Below are 24,026 nucleotides of genomic sequence, written 5' to 3'. Positions count from 1 at the left end.
ACATGAGTCAATAAGACAATGCATTTCAGATTCACACATATTCGAGTGCACCTTCTGGTCATTGTGACCACTCCTCATTTTTATAAATGCCAAGGTGAGTCAATGAAAAAAGCCAAGAATTCACAAGGTTTCGGAAAAGCGATGATAATAGAAAACCTATACGCCAAGAAAACCTATAGAAAACCAACACGCCAAGGTGAACAACGAATCGCCAAGATCTTATGAAAAAAAGCCAAGCAGTGGTCACTGCTTCTGGTTGGACCCTTTCACAAAGAAGAATAATCATTGGCAATCTAGAAAATAAACTGAACTTCACATGATAAAAATAGGACTGCACGTCCTGAAGCTCACCTGGATTAGGAGTAACGGTCACTCAACCCCCCCCCCCCCCCCGCAGGTCCTCCTAGACCTCGATTTATTTTTAATGCCATGAACAACCTTTGGTACATCACGGGTGATGAAGAATGTGGTCAAGTTTTATCGAAATTGTGTGTGTAGTTTCAGAAAAGAGAGCAAATACCTATTTTGGAGGGTAAAAAAGCCCGTATTCCCCAATAAATGAGCGCAGATTTTGATGGGGTCAATACACCTTCGTTAGGCATCAGATATGAAGCTTCTGGCCAAGTTTCATCAAAACTGCATGTTCGGTTCAAGTGATAATGACTGAAATGTTTACTAACTGACTGACTGACTCACTTACCTATGGACATTGCTCAATCGCATAAGCTCACCTGACTAAAGTCCAGGTGAGCTAATAATAGGGCGTTTTCTGTCATTGGAAATAGAGCACCGACAGAAAGTAGAAAAGAGTGATGAAGGATAATTTGCCAATAAAAGTAGACGAACCCACAAAGAATAATGACTAAATAGCATAGAATGCAAATAAACATTAAATATATTCTCATTATCAAAATAAAAAGCTTCAAGGAAAACAAGGTGACAAGTCAGCAACCTTTTGTGAAGTTTGTTTAGTTGACGGCAACTATTTTTGTCTGTTAGGCCTTTAATGAAGTTTTATTGATGCATTTCTGTATTTGCATGGACTGTAAATTAAATGTGGTGACTGGCAAGATGGCCTTGAGGTATACACACTCGCCTCTAAGCCGTTTAGTCTGAGTTTGTAATCTTGACCCAGGAGCAAACTGTAATCCTGGTGATTCACAGGCAAGAAGAGGCATCAAAGTTTGCGCCGTCCTTTGGATGAATAATCAGCTGGGTGTCCCGTCTGCTAGCATTAGTTGATGGATGATAAAGATCCAATGGTGCACTACACAAAGAGTGCATGAGTTATCACCAGCTCTTTGAACAAATTCCAAACTATAAAGTTCATGGAACACCTTACTCCGTCCGAGCAGTCTTGAGAGAAAAAAAAGGACATTGCCGGGGTCTGCGAGCAGCAAATTTGATTGGTCAAGATGATGTAAAATGCTGTAATATTTTCTCCGTCTATTGGAACTGCTAATCGAAAGGTTGTTGAAAGTGCCACTAAGGTGATTTGTGTTCTATAGTGGTCAAGTATATAATTCAATTGAAATAAAATAAAGATTTTAAACGTTGTAGAAAAAAAAAACTCGACATAATTTGACGTTGTGGCGTCAACCGACATGCCTCCGCCCACATTACGTCTTTTCTTACTCTAACTTTGACCGAAAACCTTAAGACCAGTTAACCTCAATATCTAATCTGTACATAATTATGTAAGAGAGCAAATAACTATATTTTTCATTTTCTTTTTTTTTTGGGGGGGGGTGGGGGGAGGTTACAACTCTCCCCCGTAAACCCCCTTAATGCAGGTTTTGATGCGGTCAATGTACCTTCCTTAGGCATCAGATATGAAGCTTGTGGCCAAGTTTCTTCAAAATTGTGTTTGTAATTGTTTGATTTGTGCTTAGTTAATTTCAAATCCCTACCTCGATACCAACATTTTTACCTGACATGACCTCTGACCCTTGACCTCTTGATGCTAACATCTAATAATTTCATCTTTGCATCATAATGTATACTTGTATCAAGTTTGGTCAAAATCCCATCACTGGTTCACAAGTTATCATGGTAACAGGATTTTATCTAACATAACCTCTGATCTTTGACCTCTTGACCCAAAAATCTAATCAGTTCATCTTTATATTGTTATACATACTTGTACCAAGTTTGATTTAAATCCCTTCAGCTGTTCTCAAGTATCACATTTTTACCTGACATGAACTCTGGAAAATGAAGGTGGATACTTTGAGCCCACCCAGGGAGGACTCCTTCCTCATTCTGAAACCCACATATGTAGATACCAATCAACAACACACACACATGGAGGTGGATACTTTGAGACCTGGTAGATCTCCGTTTCACCTCCTGAAACCCATTTACCACATGTGGAGATAGCAGACAACAACAGCAACTTGTGCATGCACGCACACATACTTATTAGTCTAGATTTGTACCTGCTGTTTGTGTCCTTTACGTTATTAAAAAAAAAACAGTAAGTTTCATGCTTGGAGTGCTTTTCAAATTTATTAGTCTGTCTATCTGTCTGGCAGTCAAACAGACAAAAAATTATCTCACTCCTCTCTGCAACGCGAGATCAGGACAAATGCAGAGCCAACTTACTGTGAAACTACCGGTTCGTTTTCCGATTCATGTTCAAAATACAGTGCTGTATAACATTCAGTTGAAATGAAGTTGTTCCTCGATCATAAACTGACGTTTCGAGACAAGACAGACAAAGAGACAGACAGACAGGCAGACAAAGTGAACAAATTGCTTAACCCTTCATTTCGCTTCATGCGCACCAGGTAATTATTTGCTGCACAGACTACAGTTAGCAAGTGGTCTGGTCTTCCTGGTGAATCCTTAACACCACACATACCTTTACTATCTTAGAGTGGAGGCCTGGTGTTGGCTTAACGGTTCAGATGGCTGGTTTAAGATCGTGGGGCCCGAGTTCAAGCCCTTGTCGTTCCATTGAAATACCACCAAGTTGGTTGACTCAGCCTGGCATCATTCCGAGATCGGCAAAATGAGTACCAGCTTACTGGGGCAATAAGCCATTCGAGTATCCTGCGTCAGATTGGTGACATATCCAGGACTGTACTCCTTAACCAAATGAAACTGTGTTGGCAGCACTATGTACCTCACAGCTTGAAAGGAATGGTTATTATTATTAGCTCACATGAAACGTAGTTCAGGGGGAGCTTACGGGAAGGCGAGTCATCCGTCCGTCTGTCAGTGCGTCAATCAGTCCGTAAACACTTGCTACTTCTTCTCCGTAACTGCTGATGGGATTGTGACCAAACTTGGCTGAATGATATTTGGTGTGTTGCAACTCAAGTTTATTCCTCATCATCAATCATGATCATCATCATCATCATTTTACGGCCATTTCCATGCTTGCATGTGTAAGCCGTGGTTCACCAAATGTCTGCTTTCCAGGCTGCATGATCCCTTGCTAGCCCTCTTGTTATGCCTTTAACTGTAAGACCATCTCTCAGCAACACATCCCATGTTGTCCTCGGACGGCCTCCAGCTCTCCTTCCATTCACATTCATATTTATACACCTCTTCACACAACTACCCGACCACATCCTTTCCACATGTCCGAACCATCTCAACCTACCCCTATGCATAACCTCACTAATGCTTTCTAGACCTAACCTATCTCTTAATTCCACATTTGGTCTCATATCCTTCAGTGTCACATAGCACATCCATCTCACCATTCTCATTTCATTTCGTTCACACCTCCGTTCATTCTCCTTTTTGATCACCAACGTTTCACTGCCATACAACATCATGCTTCTAACACAAGCTGCATAAAGCTTTCCCTTTAAGTGGAGAGGGGTCCCTTTCAATGTCAATCGGGGTAACAACTCCCTGAACTTCCTCGAGCCACTTCTAATTCTTGCATTCACTGCTGCCTCCACATCACCACCTGCACTAATCATATCACCAAGATAACAGAATTTATCTGTACATTCCACAGATATATCTCCATAAACAAACCTTTCTGCTCTCACTGGAACCACTTGTTTACCTGTTGAAACAGCACATTTGAAGTCAGGAACCACCTGCAGTCTACCCCTGATTCCACAACACCTCTTGTGCACCCAGCACTTGCAGGATTTACACAATATTGAATTGCTACCAACACCTTTTCGACAGACAGCACAGGGCCACGTCCCCCTTTTTTCCACACTCCTTCTACCACACCACTAATAAGTACGTTTGCTTTCCCTGTATTCACTTTCAGTCCTCTGGCCTCCGTATCCTTGCATACTGCATATTTACCCATTACCTCTTCCACATTGTTGGCTATCAGCACCAGGTCATCAGCATACAAGAGTTCCCAAGGTGAGCCTTCTCTACATTCCTGTGATATCGCCTCAAGAACCATGATGAACAGGATTGGGCTCAAGACCGACCTTTGATGAACACCCACTTTCACGTCAAAATCCTCACTCTGCACGCCCATTTACCCTCACAGAAGTTTTTGGGCCATCATGCATCGCCATAACTACGCCCAACTAACCAATCCTCAACTCGTAACTTTGTCATGGATCATTGCACCACTTCCCGAAGTACCCTATCAAACAACCCCTATAGTTGCTCTGAACAAAGGCATCCCCCTTCCCTTTATAAATATTCACCATTACACTATTCAACCAGTCATCTGGGATAGATGTCTCCCTTATAATTACCTTTATCAATTTAGTGATTAAATTCATTCCAATATCACCAGATACCTTCAGCATCTCTGCGACAATACCAGCGCCGCTCACCACTTTACCATTCTTCATTTCATCGATGGCTTTCTTCACCCATTCATTCTTTATCTCAGATGGTGGGCCCTACACTGGCTCAACTGCCTCCAGAATATCCCTGTTCCAAGGGAACTCCTCATTTATCAGGTGCTCATGGTAACTACTTCAAGGATTTCTAATCTCCCCATGCTCAGCCAGTACATTTCCCAGATCATCCTTCACACATTGTTCTATGAGATCAATATTTTGACCAATCATTTGCTTTGCTATCATAAATATCTCCCCTCCACTATCTGCATTATTTATCACTTCTGAAAGTGAATTCTGTACTACTTTGTTAGCCTTGAAAACTTCCCTTCTTGCTCCTATGTTTAGCCACTAAGTATTCCTCCTTATCCTCTCCCTTTTTCCAAATCCTAAACCGTCTTCTTTTATTTTGAATTGCCCTATTCACCTCATTATTCCGCCACCATGTAGCCTCATGTCTCGCTGGGCCCTTCGACCAGCCACATGTCTTTTCAGTTGCACACAGCAGCCCATCTTTTAAAGTCCCAACAACTCTCTCCATCCTTTCCTACCATCGAGAGTACAAGATTAATTTCCAAAAGTTCCCTATAGAAATGTTCCTTTACATTCTGATCTCTAAGTTTCCATACTATTCTCCATAAGACGTAAGATTTCCTCTTTTCACTACTCCAACTTAACTTTACATCACACACTCGCAACCGATGTTGTAAGGCACATTCTGCTCCACCTATTGTTTTCACATCCTTAACCAACTTCCTCTCGAATCTCTTAACTAGAAAGTAGTCTATCTGGCTCTTTATACCTCCTGACTCATAAATGATCAGTCTGCTCGGCCTCTTCTTAAACAGTGTTGCAGACAACCATTTCTAAAGCGTACCCAAACTCAAGTATTCTTACACCTTCAGTGTTTCTAACTCCGAAACTTGACCCACCATGCACACCCTATCATATTGTTGCGATTGTGGAAATTTGCAAACCACCATTCAGGTCCCGTAGGTGAGATATCTCTGTAAGTACATGTGTAGTTAGCCCCAAACCCGTTGTTTAGAGGGAATAAATGTGATTCATTTGGGCTGCGACGCTTTGAGATAGCCGTTTTTCTGTTCTATCTTTATTTTGAACCAACCACGCTCCAACCATCACACAACAACAACAACGCCAACAGCCACGATCTTTACCTTCACAACTCGCTCCCGCAAACATCGCATCACCGCCATTCCGAACGGCACCATGGCCATAAACCACAACCATAAACCCTCCACCACCTTCACCTCTCTCCTTCTGCGGCCATTCCCGCACCACCTGTGAGCACCGAGCGTCGGGCTGAACCTGGGCTCGTACAAGATACGCGAGTGCAAAATGCGGCCTTTCCGAGGAGAATTCGGATCAGGAATGCAACACGCCCACTTCTGATCCGTCCAATCAGCAAGCGTGGGGCGGTTTGGCCCCGCCTCCAGGCGCGTCTGTGTGGAATCGAGATATGCAAATTCTAGGATCAGGGGAGATTCATGCCCCTTTTTCTCCGTCCAATGGGCGAGCGTGACTCCGCCCCCGAGCTCATCCGGATCGGAAATTTGCATATGGGTTCTCCTGCCGGCCTATAAAGCACCGAGCGCAAGGCGAATCTGGGCAGAGTCAGTTTGGAAGAGCGGAGTGGAGTCGGGAGGCGAGGGCGTCCCGGTGGTTTTCGGCAGTCGGCTGAGGAGAATTGGAGGAAGAGTCCGAGGAGCTCGGGTCCGAGGCAAGGAAGACTGCGGTCGGCGACGAGGTCGCGGTGGAATCGCTCGTCACGGGACCCAAGCAAGCCAGCTATACTCTTTCCCCAGAGCATCAACAATTCCCCCCCTTTTTCCCCCGCGCTGAGATAGTGCGAAAAGGGGGCCCCGTTCCCACCCCACTCCAAGCGGTGCCAACGAAACCCGCGAAGGAGCACGAAGTCGGGGCACCGCCGCGCTGCCACATTTGCGGCTCATCACGAAGATGCGGGTAGGACCCACCCGGTCTCGCGGACCTGACCGCTCCTTCAGGTCCCGCACAAATATTGGCCCACAGGCCCCGTCCGCCCCCTTGTCTTTGAGGGTGGCCTTTTCTTTTGCTTCTGAGTAAATGTGTGTCGGCGCCGTCTGTGAAGTAAAACTGTTTAAGTGTTGCCATGTGCTCACGTAGTCGGTAGTATCTCTGCGTCATTGTTTCTTTTGTAGCATTTGATATATGTGCATTCTGTTTGGCTGTATATGTGTGCTCTCCGTGTGCCACGGAATAAATGTGCATCATGTTGAACTGTTTTCCCATTTCGCTTCGTCTTTTCTTTAATTGAATCTCCATCTTGCTTCACGTAAGGGTTGGTAGTGGGCTTAATACGCCCGATAATTAATCGGAACCGTCGAGGCCGACGGTAACACCGCTCAGTTATCCCGATAGTATGGAACGGATCGCTTAAGCGGCCCGTGTCCGGAGTCGACCTGCGGCGAGGTGCGATCGCCCGGTCTACCCTCCGCGTGGGTACTTAGGTAGGTCGAGTTTGGCGAACAACCCTATCCCACGCGGGTGGCCGATTGGCACGATCGTGGTGAGGCCGAAAGGCCCACCCGTGACTAGCTCCCGGCGTTAGTCCGCGAGGGTCACGACAGAATTGTCCGTCCGGTGGGCGACGTGCCGCGATTCGAGTCACGTGGCCGTTCGCACGCCGGCGGGTGTGAAAATCGCAACAATATCATTCTGCCAACTCTCCAACATGTCCATTTAAATCCCCTCCCATCACAACTCTCTCGCAAGTCCCTGAAGCAACAGGCACAAGTGTGTCCCAAAACTCATCCTTCGACTCCTCACTTAATCCTGTCTGTGGGACATATGTTGGTACTATCGTAAATACTAGTACGTACCCGTAAAAAAAAAACAAATAATAATAATAATAATAATAATAATAATAATAATAAAAAATAAATATTCAAACCGCGAGCATCAAACAACAACCACACAGGCCGTTTCTTCGCTCTCGCGTGCCCGTACGTGATTGGCCCGGAAGTTCGCATATTATTCGCAGTTACGATTATTCGCAATTTAGTTTTAATACCCAATTACTCAATTAGCGCCAACGTGTTTTACCTTTTCGCAATGTCGTGGCAAGGAAAAACAAAAAGAGAAGAGAAGAGAGAGAAAAAAAATTTACTTCCTGGTTTGGAGCATACCAGCACACATACCAGTACCGAAATTTATGCACCGTCTAATATGAAAACGATCATAACTTGGGGCATTGTGTTTATCTATAAATGCGAATAAGAAATCGAGAAATTATTAGAATACACGACGTCATCACTATCCAGAAGTCCATACGTTGTAACCTGTAATGGCGAACGCGGCTGAGCTTCCCTTCCCCATCGGCCACACCCACGCAACAACGTGTCTTGTCATTGGTTTGGTTAATAAATGGCCATAACTTGGGAAGCACTTGTCCGATTAATATCAAACCTTGAAAAGGCACATCCTCAGGTCGACAGCAATATATCTGGCAAGTTTCAATTAGATCGGACCAGTGGTTGTCGAGAAACAGCGGTCAGAGACACACACACAGACATACACACACAGACACACACAGAGAGACACACAGAGAGACACACAGAGAGACACACAGAGAGACACACAGAGAGACACACAGAGAGACACACAGAGAGACACACAGAGAGACACACAGAGAGACACACACACAGACAGAGATTGCTGGAATTATAGATAGATACACTTATCAAATAACAGCTTTGGGACTATAACTCTTAAATATACCCTCGTAACCTCCAACACCCTCTATACCCACTTCTCAGCCACCATAATCCCAACACCAGCAGTTCCAGTCACATCCTATCCAAAATAATTTGTACCAATCATATCTACCTGTGACCATTCTCGCAGCACCTTCCCTCCACCTTGTTTCTTGCATACAGCATACATCCACTCTTCTGTGTCTCAAAGGTTCCGCTATCTCACCAGTTCTACCACTCATAGTACCAATATTCAGACTAGCAACTCTAATCCATATCTTTTCACACCGAGTCGGTGCTCTATGCATGACATTCACGGCAAAAAAAAGAAGATCTGGGTCAAAGGGGGTCTCCCCAGGGTCAAAGTGGGTCCAGGTTTGACCCTCAAAATAGGTATTTGCTTTTTCCTCTGAAACTACACACACAATTTTGATGATAAATTGACCACAACCTTCATCACCTGTGATATACCAAAGTTTGTTCGTGACATTACAAATAAAAATAAAAATATATCGGGCCCAAAACATTGGTTCATTGGTACATTTTGTTGATTCGATCCCACATTGACTTCCTCCTCAGTATCATTATTCTACCAGGTGAGCACCCAGGATTATTGCCCCTATTTCTTATTATCTTACAGTGTAGTTCCTGCCCGGTCACAAATATATATATATATATATATATATATATATATATATATATATATATATATATATATATATATATATATATATATATATATATATGGTAAAAGTCAAGCTTTGCCAACGACAAGGAGAGCACCTTGACTCCATTCAGCTTCAGTCTTCTGGTAGGTTTACCACTCACCACCCACCCCCCCTCCCCCCTCCACCCAAACCATCTCCCCCTTATCAAACTTCCTCACCAGAGCACAACCCCAACTCCTCTCAACACAATCATTCAATCAGATTTAAAAAAAACTTTTTCCCACTTTTCCAAAACGTGATTCACCTTCACACAGTTCGGTATGAGCGGCTTTACTTAGAAACAAACCATGATGCAACGTGGTTTTGAAGCAATAAGCGACGGTTTAAGGCAAGCTCTACATTTCTTTACGTATAACAACACATTTTACAAATGCCTACTGCTGCCGAAGCTATCAAACTAGATAGCCATGCTCGGACTTTCATTGTGCACCAAGAAAAAAGAAAGTGAGGCTCAGGAAGAAAGAAGTACACATCGGTAAGTGTGATTTAAATAATCTCTTGATATTTTATAGACAAGTGCATCTATGCACAGGTATACATGCTGTATGTCCAGGTATCCAAAGAAAGAAAGAAAGAAAGAAAGAAAATGCACAGTCAACTAAGAATTGAACTAAGTACCATTTCATTGGTTTTGTACCAAACAGGAGAGAGTAGCTCTGGTCTCGGGCAATGTTTCGTCCATGAACCATGGATTAGCTCAGCCTTTAGATTCAGGTACACCGCTGTGGCTCGTATGGCTAAAACACACACACACACACACACACACACACACACACACACACACACACACACACACACACACACACACACACACACACACACACACACCTTTTGCAAATCCTGTCCTGGAAAATAGCCACAGGTGTTAAAAGAAATGAGTGACTCCATCATTCATTCCCGACACCAGGGCACAGCACGACGGAAGAAATGGATCGCTTGTTAAGCAATCTGTCTTCATCGGTTTGTGGAGCACACCATGTGATACACATTACTGGGGGTGGAAAAAAAAAGTTTTTGAAAACTTGTGATTCATAGCAAATCGAAGGAGCAACTCGACCAAAGACCATAATGGGTAATAGGTGGCGTCGGCATCAGAAGCGTGGGTGCGGAGACGCAGGTAGAGTGGAGTGTCGCATATCCGACACTTGTAGCTCTACCAGCTGCAGGTGAATATACAGTGCATTGATGTTTGGTGTACTTGGCTGAAAAGCACACTCAGCTAAAGGCTCAATCGTCACAATAAGACATAATACACTTGTAGTTATAAACAAAAAATACAGAGTTCTCAAGGTGACAAAAGATTATTCATATGAACTCGACATTTATAAAATGCCATTCGTAAAAATACAAGAGACAGAGATTATTTAAAATGACTGCAGGGGGAAAAATAAATAAATAAATAAATTTCTCATGCTAAGACGTGAATTTTAAGCGGCGTTGGAAAAGAGAAATTCTACAGAAGCGGTTAGGGCAGTGGTGGCATGTTCGCTTTAAAAAATATATATATGTATAAAAAACAAGTTCATGTGCAGCTGCACAGGCCTTTTATAAACAAAGAAAATAAAAAAACCTGGCCGAACAATACACATCAGCACGATTACCGGGAAAGTAAAACCTCTGGGTTCGGTTCCCTCGTACAAAGGTTCTTGTGTTCTCTCTCGTGTTATCCGTGCTTTTTCTTTTTTGCGACGACGATTTACTTTTTAACCACAAACACACTTCGCGTACACGTGGTATCAACGTCAGAAATAAATGTTTTCCTGGCACAAAGCATTGCATGTTCTAAAAATACTACAGTGCAAATAACAGAAGACAACCGAGCACCAAAAAGGGGAATTAAGAGACAAGTTCACTGTACTTTGACAGCGATTTAACGAGCCTGGCCATGACAGCTCATCGTAGGCTTGAGCCGTGCAGCGTGCCAAGGAAACGGAGAAAATTTCACTTTGATTCACTTTCACGTTCGTCATAATCCCTTCCACATGTGTTAAAGCTACTGAGCTTTTGAACCATCTTACACGGATTACAGGCTCGGTAACGGCAATAGCGTGAGCACTTTTCGCGAATCTCTCGTACAGTGAAAATTGTTCGGCGGTTTGCACAGTTTTCTCCCGAATAAATAATTATCAGCAAGGTGAGGCAAAAAAAGTTTCTCCAGCAGGTGGGAATAACGGAATTACAAACATTTTACCACGGAATGGCAGCCTTGGGAAACCGCAATCGAGCACCAATCCTAATGCAAACAGCAAACAATGAACGCCAAACAACTCAGCATTCAAACTCATGGAAGAGTGAGATGGCTGAGGGTAAAAAAGGCAATGTACCGACATTGGGAAGCTAGGCCACAGTTGGACAAAAACAAAACAAGCAAAATGAATGAACGAACAGAAAAAGGTGAGAAAGAGGAGGGATCACAGTAACCTGCAAGCGAGATGGTTGGGTTGAGTGGGGTTAATGGGGACAGAAAGGATGACGGGTAGGTATGGTGGATGGTGCGAGATGGTGGTTCTGTGCTTGCTCAAGTCGAATTGTACATGAACAGTATAATGTCAGGGACATTTAATTATTTTGAAGCGAATATGCATAAAGTGGGTGTAGGGAGCTTCACTCACTGATATATATCTTTTCGCAGCACCGTCCTCGTCAGAGGGTTGTCAGCTTGAGGAGACAGCATTACCGAGTCAATCTTCAACACCACGGTGTCCTCCTCACCTGTGAGATCAACAGCTGAGTGAGCTGCGGCCCTTCAGAGGCAAAGGTTCAGTTCACCGAACAAGTGAAAACAGATGTTAAATGCTTGAACAAATTGGCATCATTGATTGAGGAAAATATTATCGATGCTCAACGAGCTAATAGCCATAATAAAGTGCTCATTAGAACAACTACGATATTGAGTCAACTGTACAAAAGCCTGAGCACGGTAGGCTTATTCTCAAATAAATGTTGAGGTGTGTGCGCTGACCGCAGTGGGAAGATAAAGTGAAGATTTTAAAAAAGTGAGGCTATCTTTAAGCTCTCTCTCGCTTTGAAGAGACTCATGTCTGAACTTGAAGAAATTAAAGTTCGGGCTCAGACCAGAAATGTTGCATCATCATCTTTCCCATGGCAGTTAGCATCTCTCTCCTCTCTCAACAATTGGTTGAGAATATTTAATGCCCTTTTCATATTAAGCTGAAGTTTTTATGTTGACCCAGACTGACCTTGGTTTTATAAAGACTAGTTTTCCATTCATATGGAAACCTTCACAAACTTCATACCACTGTGAAGTTCGGCAATTTATGTGACAAATATGTGATCAATAAGTAACAGTTTGACATTTATAAATACAAGCTTCAATCAGAAGGAAATCTTGTGAAAAGGAAATCAATTTACTGATTATTTGCTGAGCCATGTAATGCCTAAATCATGTGACAGAGTGTAGGCCTGTTGGCTGTCCCCTGTAAAGGCAACACAAAGCTTGTGGCCTGGGTTTTGTTTTACACTTTGTTTTCAGGTGGGATGTACATACTTTCTGAGTTATCACTTGATGTCATGCAGTATAAAGCTTGGAGCCATTTTGCGGATAAAACATAATCCGATTGGGTAAGACAATGAAACAGGTGTCTGACGGGGCATGTAAGGAGATGGCTCTCCTGGCCATCAACTCAATAGTTCTCCATGTGGAAGACAAGTCCATGCTCAGTTAATCACAAAACTAACTGCTAAACTTTTCAGTTTATTCCTTTACAAAAACAAAACTAATTAATAAACTTGATCAAAACATCCACAAGATCACCTGGACTACCAGCAGACTCCTCCTTTGGCTGTGACATGAACACGCGAATGCTGCCGGTGTTGACGTAGAGCAAAGGAAGCGAGCGAGAAGAAATGGATGAAGAACCTCGCACTGGTTGTCCTTCAGATCCCCAAGCACCAACCACTTTCCCTGATCTACCGTCATAAAAAATGGAGGCTGTGGCGACAAGCGTCGGGAAGTGCAGGACCATGTCGAAGGGCTGCAATCTGAGCAGAACCTCGTGAAGATATTTAGGGACGGCAGCGTCGGGAGCAGTTGCAGCCACATCTCCTTGCAGTGATGAACCATGGCAGTGGGACCCAGAGCGCGAGGACAGGCGTTGTCGCACGTTCCTAGTGAGCGCACGTGTGTACGTGAATGCCAAGAAGCCATGTTGCTGCTGGGTGACCTCTGCAATGCTGTTTGCAACCTGTGCCCGTGTGTGTGTGTGTGTGTGTGTGTGTGTGTGTGTGTGTGTGTGTGTGTGTGTGTGTGTGTGTGTGTGTGTGTGTGTGTGAAACAAGAGAACAGCACAGTTAGAACACTTGCTTTAAAAAAACCAAAAAACACAGAGGGTGGCAAATTCGCTTTGCCAGCATGTGTGTGAAGTCACTGTGAATAACCATTTTGGACAGAATTGTATTTAAATAAAATTTCTGGGATTTTCAGGCTACTTTGATCACGTGGTTTTCATTACACGCTAAGAGTATGATAAATTCCAATGGCTGTCGACTCAAAAAGCATCGGGCAATTACAAAATGTGATCACATCACATATCACTATATAAGATAATTGGGTCAGTGATAACAAATCAAGTATAAACATGATTATGCATAGATTAACTGGAATTTTTGAAGTTATTGTCAAAAGCGGGAAAGGAAAACTTTGCTTTTAGAAAACACAAGCTATATTTTATCATCATTTAACCTACCCCCCCAGACTATGAATCCAGCAATACCACATTGCATGAAAATAGCCAGAATGTTGAAATGAATCTGGAATGAATGCCATTTACTTTGTCAAAATCCCAGCCAAAAATACCAATCCAACTTGTATTATAATAAAGTCATGTAGATTGGGGGGAAAAAAATGGATGAAATATTACACACTCCAGTGGCATCTAACTTTGATTACAGATGAACTCAATTACAAGAACATTTTATCACTTGTATGCCAAAAGGAGTGCATGGTGAAGGAATTGCTGTAATGGACAGAAAGAATTCTCGATTGGTGGCTTACAGAGGGAAAGGCAGACACAGGCCTTGCGGAATCTCGACGGCCTAAAGGCCGCACTCGAAAGGTCCGCTGGGTCAGCCTGTCGCTGCAGGAAAAAATGACCCCACCCAGAGGCCCAGCAGCAAGAATCCCTCCAGGGAGACTGGAATTGGAGAGGGAGCAGAAAGAGAGAGAGAGAGAGGGAAGAAAGAAAAGCCAATAGGAAAGCCTCATTGCAGCTTCGACAAAGGCTTTCCAGCTGCACTAAAAAAAACCAATGCGTACAGAGGCCCTTGATACAGCCGTGCGTCCTCTCCAGGAAGATTAAAATCAAATTCATAGGCCATAAATACAGAATGCGCAGTGATTGTGCCGAATGCACAATTGGGCCAACGGATCAAATAAAAAGCAAATTATTTTACAATGGGACAAGTTCAGCTGGAAATGTGTTTGTCGACTTTTCGAGACTAAAAATTGGAATCACAAGGTGAAGCGATTTGACACGCATCAATTAGGCAGGCACCGGATAAATATAGCATTCAATTTCAAAGTGATCTGTAACAATGCAAACAATTCAGAAATGATGAAATTAACTGCAGATTAAAAAAAAATTTGATCAAGTCTGGATGGAACGTCAGCAGGCTGTAGTAGGAAAGTTTGAGAAAACAATGCACCAGAAGCAGACATTTCACGATAGTCCCACATAATATCGCACCGTAAAACCACACTTAAAGATCCAAAAAATAAAAAAAGGCAAGGGTTTGTAGAATAATAAATGCACAAATGGTGTACAATTGCTGTCAGACACATGATGGGCACCAATTGTTGTCCTGTTGGTCGAGGAAATACAGTCAACGGCCAACATCACTCGAAGCCCAACAGGCAAAGAAAGCCCTTGAACGAAGACAATCAACACGTCCACTGTGAAAGCACAGCTGACGGAAAGGCCCCAAATCAGCCCAAAGCAAACGGGGGTTTTCAGTTCACTGCGCACTTCGTCTCACCCAGTGTTTGTGTTTACACTGCAGCAGAAGACCTGCGAACTGCCCTGCATCCCAGGAGCCACCTGGCCTGTAACACAACATCTTAGAGCTGCTGGTGTGTTCCACGGTTTGCAAGCAAAACATCCACACAGCAATCCTGCCTGTGAATGCACAACTTTTACATGAACAGAACAGTTTCGTTTACAAGTAGTGAAACCTGTTAAAGATCATTTAAACAAGGAGATATCTGCATGTTTGTCGGGCATTGTGTTCGCAACGTTTGGAGTTGATGGGCCTGACATGCAAGTGGATCAACAGGCCATGCACACGCATGTGCATGCGCAGATACAAACGTCGATACGAAACACTGTGGGTAATAAGCATGTACTAATGCAATTATCACAATCAAAAATGTTCCAACAATTTGTGTAGTGAACTCTAGTCAAGTACAATTGATGTGAAAAGTATACTAAATAAACTGAACTCCAAGGGTGGGGTGTTGGTGACTTTCTATTGTAAAATTGAAGAATCCAAGAAGAATCAAGTCAAATTAATTTTACGAATGGTCGCCAGGACATTATGCACCGTCTCAGAGTATGTTTTTCAGTCTGTGTGCTTGGAACTTGCCGAGCATGCTCTGGTGAGTTATTGTGTACAGACTGAAGAAGTCGCACTGACGCCAAGAGCAGAGCCCTGAGGATATAAAACTAACATAACTTCTACCCTCCGCAGAACACACAACACAAACATGGCTGAGTATATGAAATGGAACAAAATAAAAGGAAAACAATTTTTCCCCATTTAACCAAATCCTTTGATATTGCTGCTTATTTGACCGACAACACAGTCCACACACATACGATCTGGGAAGAGGAAAAGAATGCTCGCTCTTTAATGAATGTAAGTCTTTCTGTGATTGTACGAATTGGCATGTAATTGTGTGCAATATTGTTCTGTTTGGCATTCCAATCTGAACCGTTTCCTCATCATGGTTCAAATCCCAAATAATGTGTTGCTTTGCCCATTATCTACGATCCTACTAATACATGCAAAAGGTATAGAGATATCCTTGTAATGTAATTTATGTCCTTTCCTTCAAGACTTGACTGGAGAGCAGTATGGAAAAAAATAGCATTCAGAGTATGGAGAGATGTCCATATCTGTAAGGAGAGATGTCCAAAACTAAATTACAAGAACATTTTATCACTTATATGCCAAAAGGAGTGCACGGTGAGGAAATTCCTGAAATGGACAGAAATAATTCTCGATTGGTGGCTTACAGAGGGTGAGCAAGCTGACTGATTCCTTCAGGTTTTAATGCTTCATGTCCTGGATATGTAGAATCTATTTGCATTGAGTGATTTGAAATAAGTACAGTAATATAAAATTTACAAAGGTCTTTCACTTTCTCATTTGAATGTTGATAACATTCAAAGAATATATTCTAACATTCTAACACACAGCAATAACAATTTGAACTACATATCTGCGATCACAAAGCGAACGCCAAGGGTAAACCTCCCCTGGCACCCACAATCCAATGATGGCCATATTCTTTTCATACCACCATATGACCTTGACCTTCAACATTCAGGGATATAGTGCAAATTAAGAAAATGTGTGCTCATGTGCAATCTATCCATAAAGCTCAACATCATGAAAATTGGAGGAAAATTATTCAAGTTATGATCAAAAAGATGGTATTTTTGTTAATTAGGTCACTATCCAAAAAAAAAACAGTAGGTCAAGGACACAAAACAAATGTCAGGTGCACAACTACAGTGTATGTACACTATTATGATGCAAGAACATCTTAAAAGGCCAAGCAGTCTTTAAGATTTCACATTGGCATAAATGAGCGAAGACAAAAAAAAACGTTTTTTTAGACTGCCATTTGACCTTTAACCTGGAGGGGTATGATGTAAATTAAGCGTAAATGTGGCTTGCTCTAGGCTATCTTGGGAAGGCAATTTTGTTCCAATCCGACAAACTTTAGTCGAGTTATGGTGCAAAAATGTTAAAAAGTCTATAATTACGTCATGACCTTAAAATTAGGTCAGTGTCAAGAAATTAAGTCGATTCCACATCCTTTGTATTCCCATTATTAATGCAAAATTTGATTCCGAAAGTCCCAGCTGGATACAAGATAAGCTCGGACACTGGCAGTAAAACAAAGGAAGAAAGAAACCTAAATGGTGACAGTTTAGTACTTCAAGGGGTCTAAGAAACTGAGGTACAATTAAAAACTGGGGGCACTAATTGGAGAAACAAACCTAGGGGGAGGCTTAACAAACAGACTGACTCGAATGCTCCATTGTCTGAATACTTGATGATAGATAAGTAAGGTAGAGTATGGTGAACACAATCATTGTGTCCTATCATCTGTGTTCTTCACATATTCCAAAGGCAATTCCCTCCAATCTTAAATACAGTCAAAATAGCTTTCATGAAAATCTCAAATTAATTTGGTGTTTCGATTTATAAGCACATTGTCCAGATCATGTGAGTGACTGAATGTCACACTTTAGTGAAAACTGGAGTCAAGATCTGACACCGATGCATACACAAGTTATTTCTAGCTGATGCGATTAATACGCATACATTTTTGACAACTCTCCTCTTCAGCATCACGCAACGATGGCTCGCTGTTCATCCATTTCACACAAAAAAGTTTCATGTCACCGCAAAAAACATGCAACAAGAGCCATAAACAATGGAATCACGTCTACTTTGATGTGCAGCATGGCATAGACTTGAATTTGTGCAAGTTCCGCACCTAGTAATATCTGTCCAGCATAGTGAGATCGAGAAAGCTTTTCGTAACTTTTTCACATTCTCTTACACATGTATAAAATTAAATAACAAGAGCTCAAGTGAGCACAATATACGCCCGAACAAGAAGGTAAATATAGAATTGTGCTACTACATGGAAAACAGCAACCTAGTTGCCATGGCAACCACTTTAGATGACAAACGTATGTCGCGACACACCGTCTCCACAGTCTGTACCTATGTACCAAATATGAAACGTGAAAGTTGAAAACTTTGGGAGTTACAGTGCGGACAGGAACAGACGGACGGACAGACAGACAGACAGAGACGGACGGACGGACGGACGACCGGTATCACATAATACGCCCCGGTATATATGTTGGGCGTATAAAAAGACTACAAAAGTGACCAACCCATCGATTAAAGAACATCCGTAAAAATATACACCGATGTTGTCAATACAGTCCGAATGAGGACTCTGAAAAAGCTCATTCATGACGTAAGAAGGTTTAAATTTTTTTTACACCAAAACCTTATTATCCAATGGTATCGTCTCATGGAACAACATGCATGTAATGACAAAAAGGGAACCTTTTCCGAAAATGGTCCACATTGAAGCTGCTGATCTTGCACTTGACCTTGGTATAAATATCTTGTATGTCCACAGAGGTACTGAGCTCCTCCAGCTCAGCTAGCACGCACACATCTAGTGAGAAAGCAGGCAGAGGAAAGACAAATACATGGTTTTGGGTCATCTCCATGAGACACCAACAAATGTGAACCACTGGTGATTCCCTTTTGTGACGAAGAGCGAAAAGGGGAGCCGTGCATTAGTTAAATGTACAGTATGGAAATAGTTAGGGAAACAGAGGAAAAACTGTGCATGAGATGCAAATAGCATGTGATGGAATTGCATATTATGTGCAAAAATGAAATGTTATGTAGTAGAGTCATGTGTTGGTGTACACTGTGATTGGTTGCAATGCAAGCAATTAGCGAGTGCCACACCTTCAAAAAGAATATGAAACTAAATGCGGTGATATCATTGTAGTGTGGTAAAGACAATTTCTCCAGGGAAGGCAATCATATGACAAGCAGATGGAAATCAGTCTTAGCTGGTGAATGCTACCCCCTGGGGCAGATTGCAACCCGACATCAGGTTTCAGCAAGAGCAGAATGCAAGACTGAGAAGGATACACAAAACTGGTGTAGTACACAGTAGAGGAAGTCGAGGAAGAAATCCCAAACTCTCAAAAGCGACGTTAAGTATAACCTCAGGGTATGTTCTTTATGTGAATGAACTAGCTGAATGTAATGGTGTCACGACGACTCTTCAAGAACAGTAAGAGCAGTAAGAAACAAATTGCTCACACAGATATGGACATTCCTCCATCGACTAAATGCGATTTTTCGTGGATTAATAACTACTGGAAAACATGAGGACAGGAACCAAATGAAAAGGCTGAAATGTGTCGGAGAAATTAAACAGTGGGATGACCAAAAATGTTCCTTACAGAGGAGTCCACGTTTGAACTATTTTGGCAATAATGAATGGGAGTTTGTTTGAAGGCAGTCCGGGCAGTGGTATAAAAGTAAGTCAACAACAGCTAGAGTGATGCATGGGGGTGGATAAATGCAAGTGGAGCTGAACAGCAGAGAACAGCAATTCATTTTATATTGTCAAGGCCTGAACAGCCTTTTTCAAGACCTTCCTCAGATATAAAGTGTACCCTGCTTTAGATTTAGTCCTGAGTGTCCTCCTGGGTATGTTACTTCTAATTCCAAAACACTATCCCATCCTACGTATTCTCTATTTATATTTCGTCTCCTCGCTTCAAAAAACTCGAAACAAACAAACAAAAAAAAGACTTCATATTTTACTCCATAATGATTCTCATTTCTATTGAATTTCTATCTGCTTCTGGCTCCACATCCACCACCCCCATCCCTCTTTTCTCCAAAATGAATCTACATTAAATATAAATGCTTCATCTTTAACAAAAAAAAATTAAAAATTTTAAGAATGCATTTCAACTCATACCTCTTTCAGAAATGCTGCACATATTCTTCTTCTCCATCACAATATGTCTCTTCTTTTTCAAAAGGATGATTTTTTTTTGAGGTGTTTGTCTGCTCTGCGCTTTATCCACAAATCTCCCCCCCCCCACCCCGCCCCCACACCACACCCTTGCCCCTGCTCATAGAGCACAGCATTTCTCCATACAGTAAACAAGCACTCTAATCTCCCATCCCATGATCTTGATCTCCACTTGTCAAAGTTGGGAATCTGGAATCAGGAAAAGCATCCACCCCCACACCCTAACCCCTCAAAGCTTCATGTCCCTCATTTTCTGCATCAATCCTCAACCCACCCACTCAATGCTTCCCCCTTACCCCACCCCTTAAATGCTTCCCCATCAACACACTGTCAAAAACCTTCCGCACACCACACACACTCAAAACTTAACGCACACCCCACACATGCGAACTTTCACATTCCCCCTCACACGAAAACCTTCCCCTGCACACCACACACTTAAACCTTCCCCCACACCGGACATATTCAAACGCTCCTCCACACTCCACACACTCAATCCTTCCCCTTCTGAATCACCCCATCAACCTCCCCACCCACCCCCCCAAAGCTTCACCTTGGCCATGCAAAGCCCCACCCCCCATCCTGCACCTTCCCAATGCCTCGTCCCCCCCTCCCCAATCTCGGACTGTGAAGACCTCAAACATCTGAGGTCCCCACACTAACCTGACAAATATTTCAATCCAGGCTGCTGCCGATAAACCAGACATCATCTGTTTAACAGAATCCTTTCTCCCACAGGACATCCCCAACTCCTTAGTGTCTCCTCAGTAATTATCTCCTCCAATTTGATTGGCCTGAACCATGCCCTGGCAGAAGAATTGCACTTTACATCAATAACTCAATGTCCCATTGCCTTTGTACTGAACTTGCACTTCCCAACCCCCAGGAGTACCTCTGGTTGGGACTTCCCCTCCATTTCCACCTCTTGTTCATCTGTGTGTTGCACCGTTCCCGTACACGGGTGGGCCTTTCGGCCTCACCACGATCGTGCCAATCGGCCACCCGCGTAGGATAGGGTTGTTCGCCAAACTCAACCTACCTAAGTACCCACGCGGATGGTAGACCGGGCGATCGCACCTCGCCGCAGGTCAACTCCGGACACGGGCCGCTTAAGCGATCCGTTCCGTGCTATCGGGATAACCGAGCGGTGTTATCGTCGGCCTCGACGGTTCCGATTAATTATTGGGCGTATTAAGCCCATGACGAACCCGTTACGTGAAGCAAGAAGGAGATTCAATTAAAGAAAAGACGAAGCGAAACGGGAAAACAGTTCAACATAATGCACATTTATTCCGCGGCACACAGAGAGCACACATATACAGCCAAACAGAATGCACATAAAGCAATTTAAAACAACAACAACAACAACAACAACAACAATGCAGAGCTACGACCGACTAAGCGAGCACACGGCAACACTTAACAGTTTTACTTCACCAGACTGGCGCCGACACACACACACACACGTTTACACCAAACCCCAAAAGAAAATGGAAGTGCGACTTCCCTGATCCCGTCAAGTCCTCCTTCTGCGACCACAACTCCGAGCCCCTCCGGCGTGCTCCGCGAGCTCGTGCCGCGTGTCGCTCGTGTGGTCAAATCGACTGTACGGACGGGGTTTTGGGGAAACGGATGGGGTTTCTACGGCGCTGTTTTCCGCGCTCGCGCACGGGTCAACGAAGCAAGGCAGGAACCACAAGCTCGCGACTCGAGCCAGAAGACGACCATGAAGACCAACCCTCGACTAACCACTCACTCCAACTCTCGACCAACCAACCCAACAACCCTCAAGGTCCGTCCCATCCGCCTTTTGTAGCGCGGGGCTCAGCCCTTCGCTCCGCCCCGTTTTTGGCCCCCCCTCCCTTCGAGCTTCTTGGAGAAGCCTCTAGAAGGGAGGCGTAACCTCTCGCTTTACCTCCACCCCGCGCTGTGCGGGGGCCGGGGGAGTCAGTCTTGGTGTGGAGCCAGGGAATTATTCCCCCAAAAAGAGGCCCCCACCCTTTCTCACTTTTGACCCCTGCATCACCCCTCCTCCACACCGAGCACGGAGAACCTCGACGGGAAAAACAGGCAGGAAAACCCCCGAGCATAGCCGTTGCTTTCTGTTTGTGCCTGGAGATAGTAACCGCACAGGGCCTGCTGAATGGCGAGTGGCGAAGATGTGGTAGCGTAGTTGGTGGAGGTGGCGTGGTTGGCGCTGTGGTGGGGATGGCGTGGTTGTTGAGATGCTGTTTGTTTGAAATAAAAGATAGAACAGAAAAAAATGGCTAACTCAAAGCGTCACAGCCCGGATGGGCTGTACCTATGCACATGTACCTATGAAGATATCTCACCTGAGGGTCCTGAATGGTGGTTTGCGAATTTCCACAATCACAACACTACCCCCTCCCCTTTTTACAGACACGTCCCGAGTCGTCAAATTCTCGTGTGCCATCATGTGTCGTTCTCCCCTAATACGTTTTACCTTCGGATCCCTGAGTGCGACATTCATGGTATTCGTGTCCCCAAAATAAATAACCTGAGGGCTGAGTAACTAACTAAACAAACCTACTCACACAGACGACTTAAATAAAATTGCCGGCGCTAGACAGACAAGCCGGGGGTGCACTCATATGTACAGTACATCTTAACCTTAACTTACAAATTTTACACTAAACCATGGCCCAGGATCAATGGACTCTGCAAAAAGAAAGCAGTTAGCAGGGAGCCAGGCTGCTCGCATGCAGTCTCTGGCTCAAGCAATGCAGGTGACAGGGAACGTGGCCGGCTGCTCACACGCAGTCCAAGGTCTCCCCCTTTGAAATGAACCCAGTGAACCACAACGGTGCATGGGCTGCACAAACGCAGTCTCCGTGCCAGCTCAAGTGGCACACGCAATGAGCACAACGGATGGATGGATGGATGAATGGATGAATGGATGGACGCAAACACGGTGCACGGGCTGCCACTGCAGGCCAGTGTTGTAGCTGCTAACAGGGTAGTTCTCGCAGCTTGCAAACTGTTGCCTTGATCCTGGCGCACATGGAAATGAACAGGGGGGGGGGGCAAAGCAAAATTGAACGGGCCTGGTGAACAGGGGCAGTGGGCATGGCATGGCAAAAGCAGGCAGACACAGCCTGCAGAACCAGGCCGCTGCAGCAAACAGCCGGTAGATGATCTGGCTGGCACAGGCCTTGCAGAAAACAGCTGCAGACGATCCAGCTGGTACAGGCCTCGCAGCAAAACACAGCCGACGAAGTGGGCCGGCACAGGCCTTGAAGCAACACAGCCAGCAGATGAAGCTGGCCAGCCTTTGCCTGTCAGTGGAAGTTGGTGGAGGGAGTGCGGTGGTGCTGGCCACTCGGAAGGCGGGCTCGGACCTACCCTACGGTCTCCCTCCCAACCTATCGCCTTTGCCTGTCACTGTCCATACCCACTCCCTTGATTTGTAAAAACCCAATTTAGCCCCAACTAATTTTTTTTGTTTTATTTACTTTTATTCCTATACCTCCCACTATAATTCGTCCCCTAACCCAATTTATCGTCCTTGTTCGGCTAACCGATCCTGTCACCTATCCTACTCCCAACCCCTACGTTCCCTTCCCGGAGGGGAATGAGGGAGGGCTAGCGTCTTGTGTCGAGGCCCAACGAAGCCTCAGAATGGCCTCCCCACAGTTCAGTGATCTATAACACAAAGTGGGTCCAGCGGCCCACAACGAGAGCGAGGGGATGGATGGTGCGGAGGGGTACATCTCCTAATCTACCCTAACCATTATCTTTTAAACTACCCCGGGGCTTTCAACAAGCGCCTCTCGCTTAAGCTATTGGTTCAAAAAACCCAGATTCCCGTCGCCTGTGTTGGTGTCCTCATAATTTCGGGCCTCGCCCCCCAATTTTCTTCCCGTGCCCTCACACGGTTTCATGGCTGGGACGCGTGGCT

General features: G+C 44.1%; 1 protein-coding gene across 5 annotated transcripts in view; it reads right to left on the bottom strand.

Moving 5' to 3' along the window:
• Nucleotides 1-24,026, bottom strand: part of VPS13B (vacuolar protein sorting 13 homolog B) — a 616,840-nt gene that overhangs the window by 211,364 nt on the left and 381,450 nt on the right. For 4 of the 5 annotated variants that reach the window (XM_085896658.1, XM_085896653.1, XM_085896655.1 and 1 more), the window contains 4 exons: nucleotides 18,601-18,715; nucleotides 14,279-14,417; nucleotides 13,040-13,469; nucleotides 11,877-11,976 (listed from right to left, as the gene is read on the bottom strand). In XM_085896658.1, the coding sequence (XP_085752784.1) occupies nucleotides 11,877-11,976; nucleotides 13,040-13,469; nucleotides 14,279-14,417; nucleotides 18,601-18,715 (784 nt within the window). Of the gene's footprint in view, nucleotides 1-11,876; nucleotides 11,977-13,039; nucleotides 13,470-14,278; nucleotides 14,418-15,258; nucleotides 15,326-18,600; nucleotides 18,716-24,026 lie in introns of all 5 variants that reach the window. The other variant, XM_085896654.1, reaches the window with a different exon arrangement.

This window comes from Eptatretus burgeri, chromosome 9, assembly GCF_056783735.1.
Source record: "Eptatretus burgeri isolate ZD-2024b chromosome 9, Ebu_testis_v1, whole genome shotgun sequence".
Lineage (NCBI taxonomy): Eukaryota > Metazoa > Chordata > Myxini > Myxiniformes > Myxinidae > Eptatretus > Eptatretus burgeri.
The sequence above is the reverse complement of the archived record's forward strand: the minus strand, read 5'-3'. Positions and strand labels throughout refer to the sequence as shown.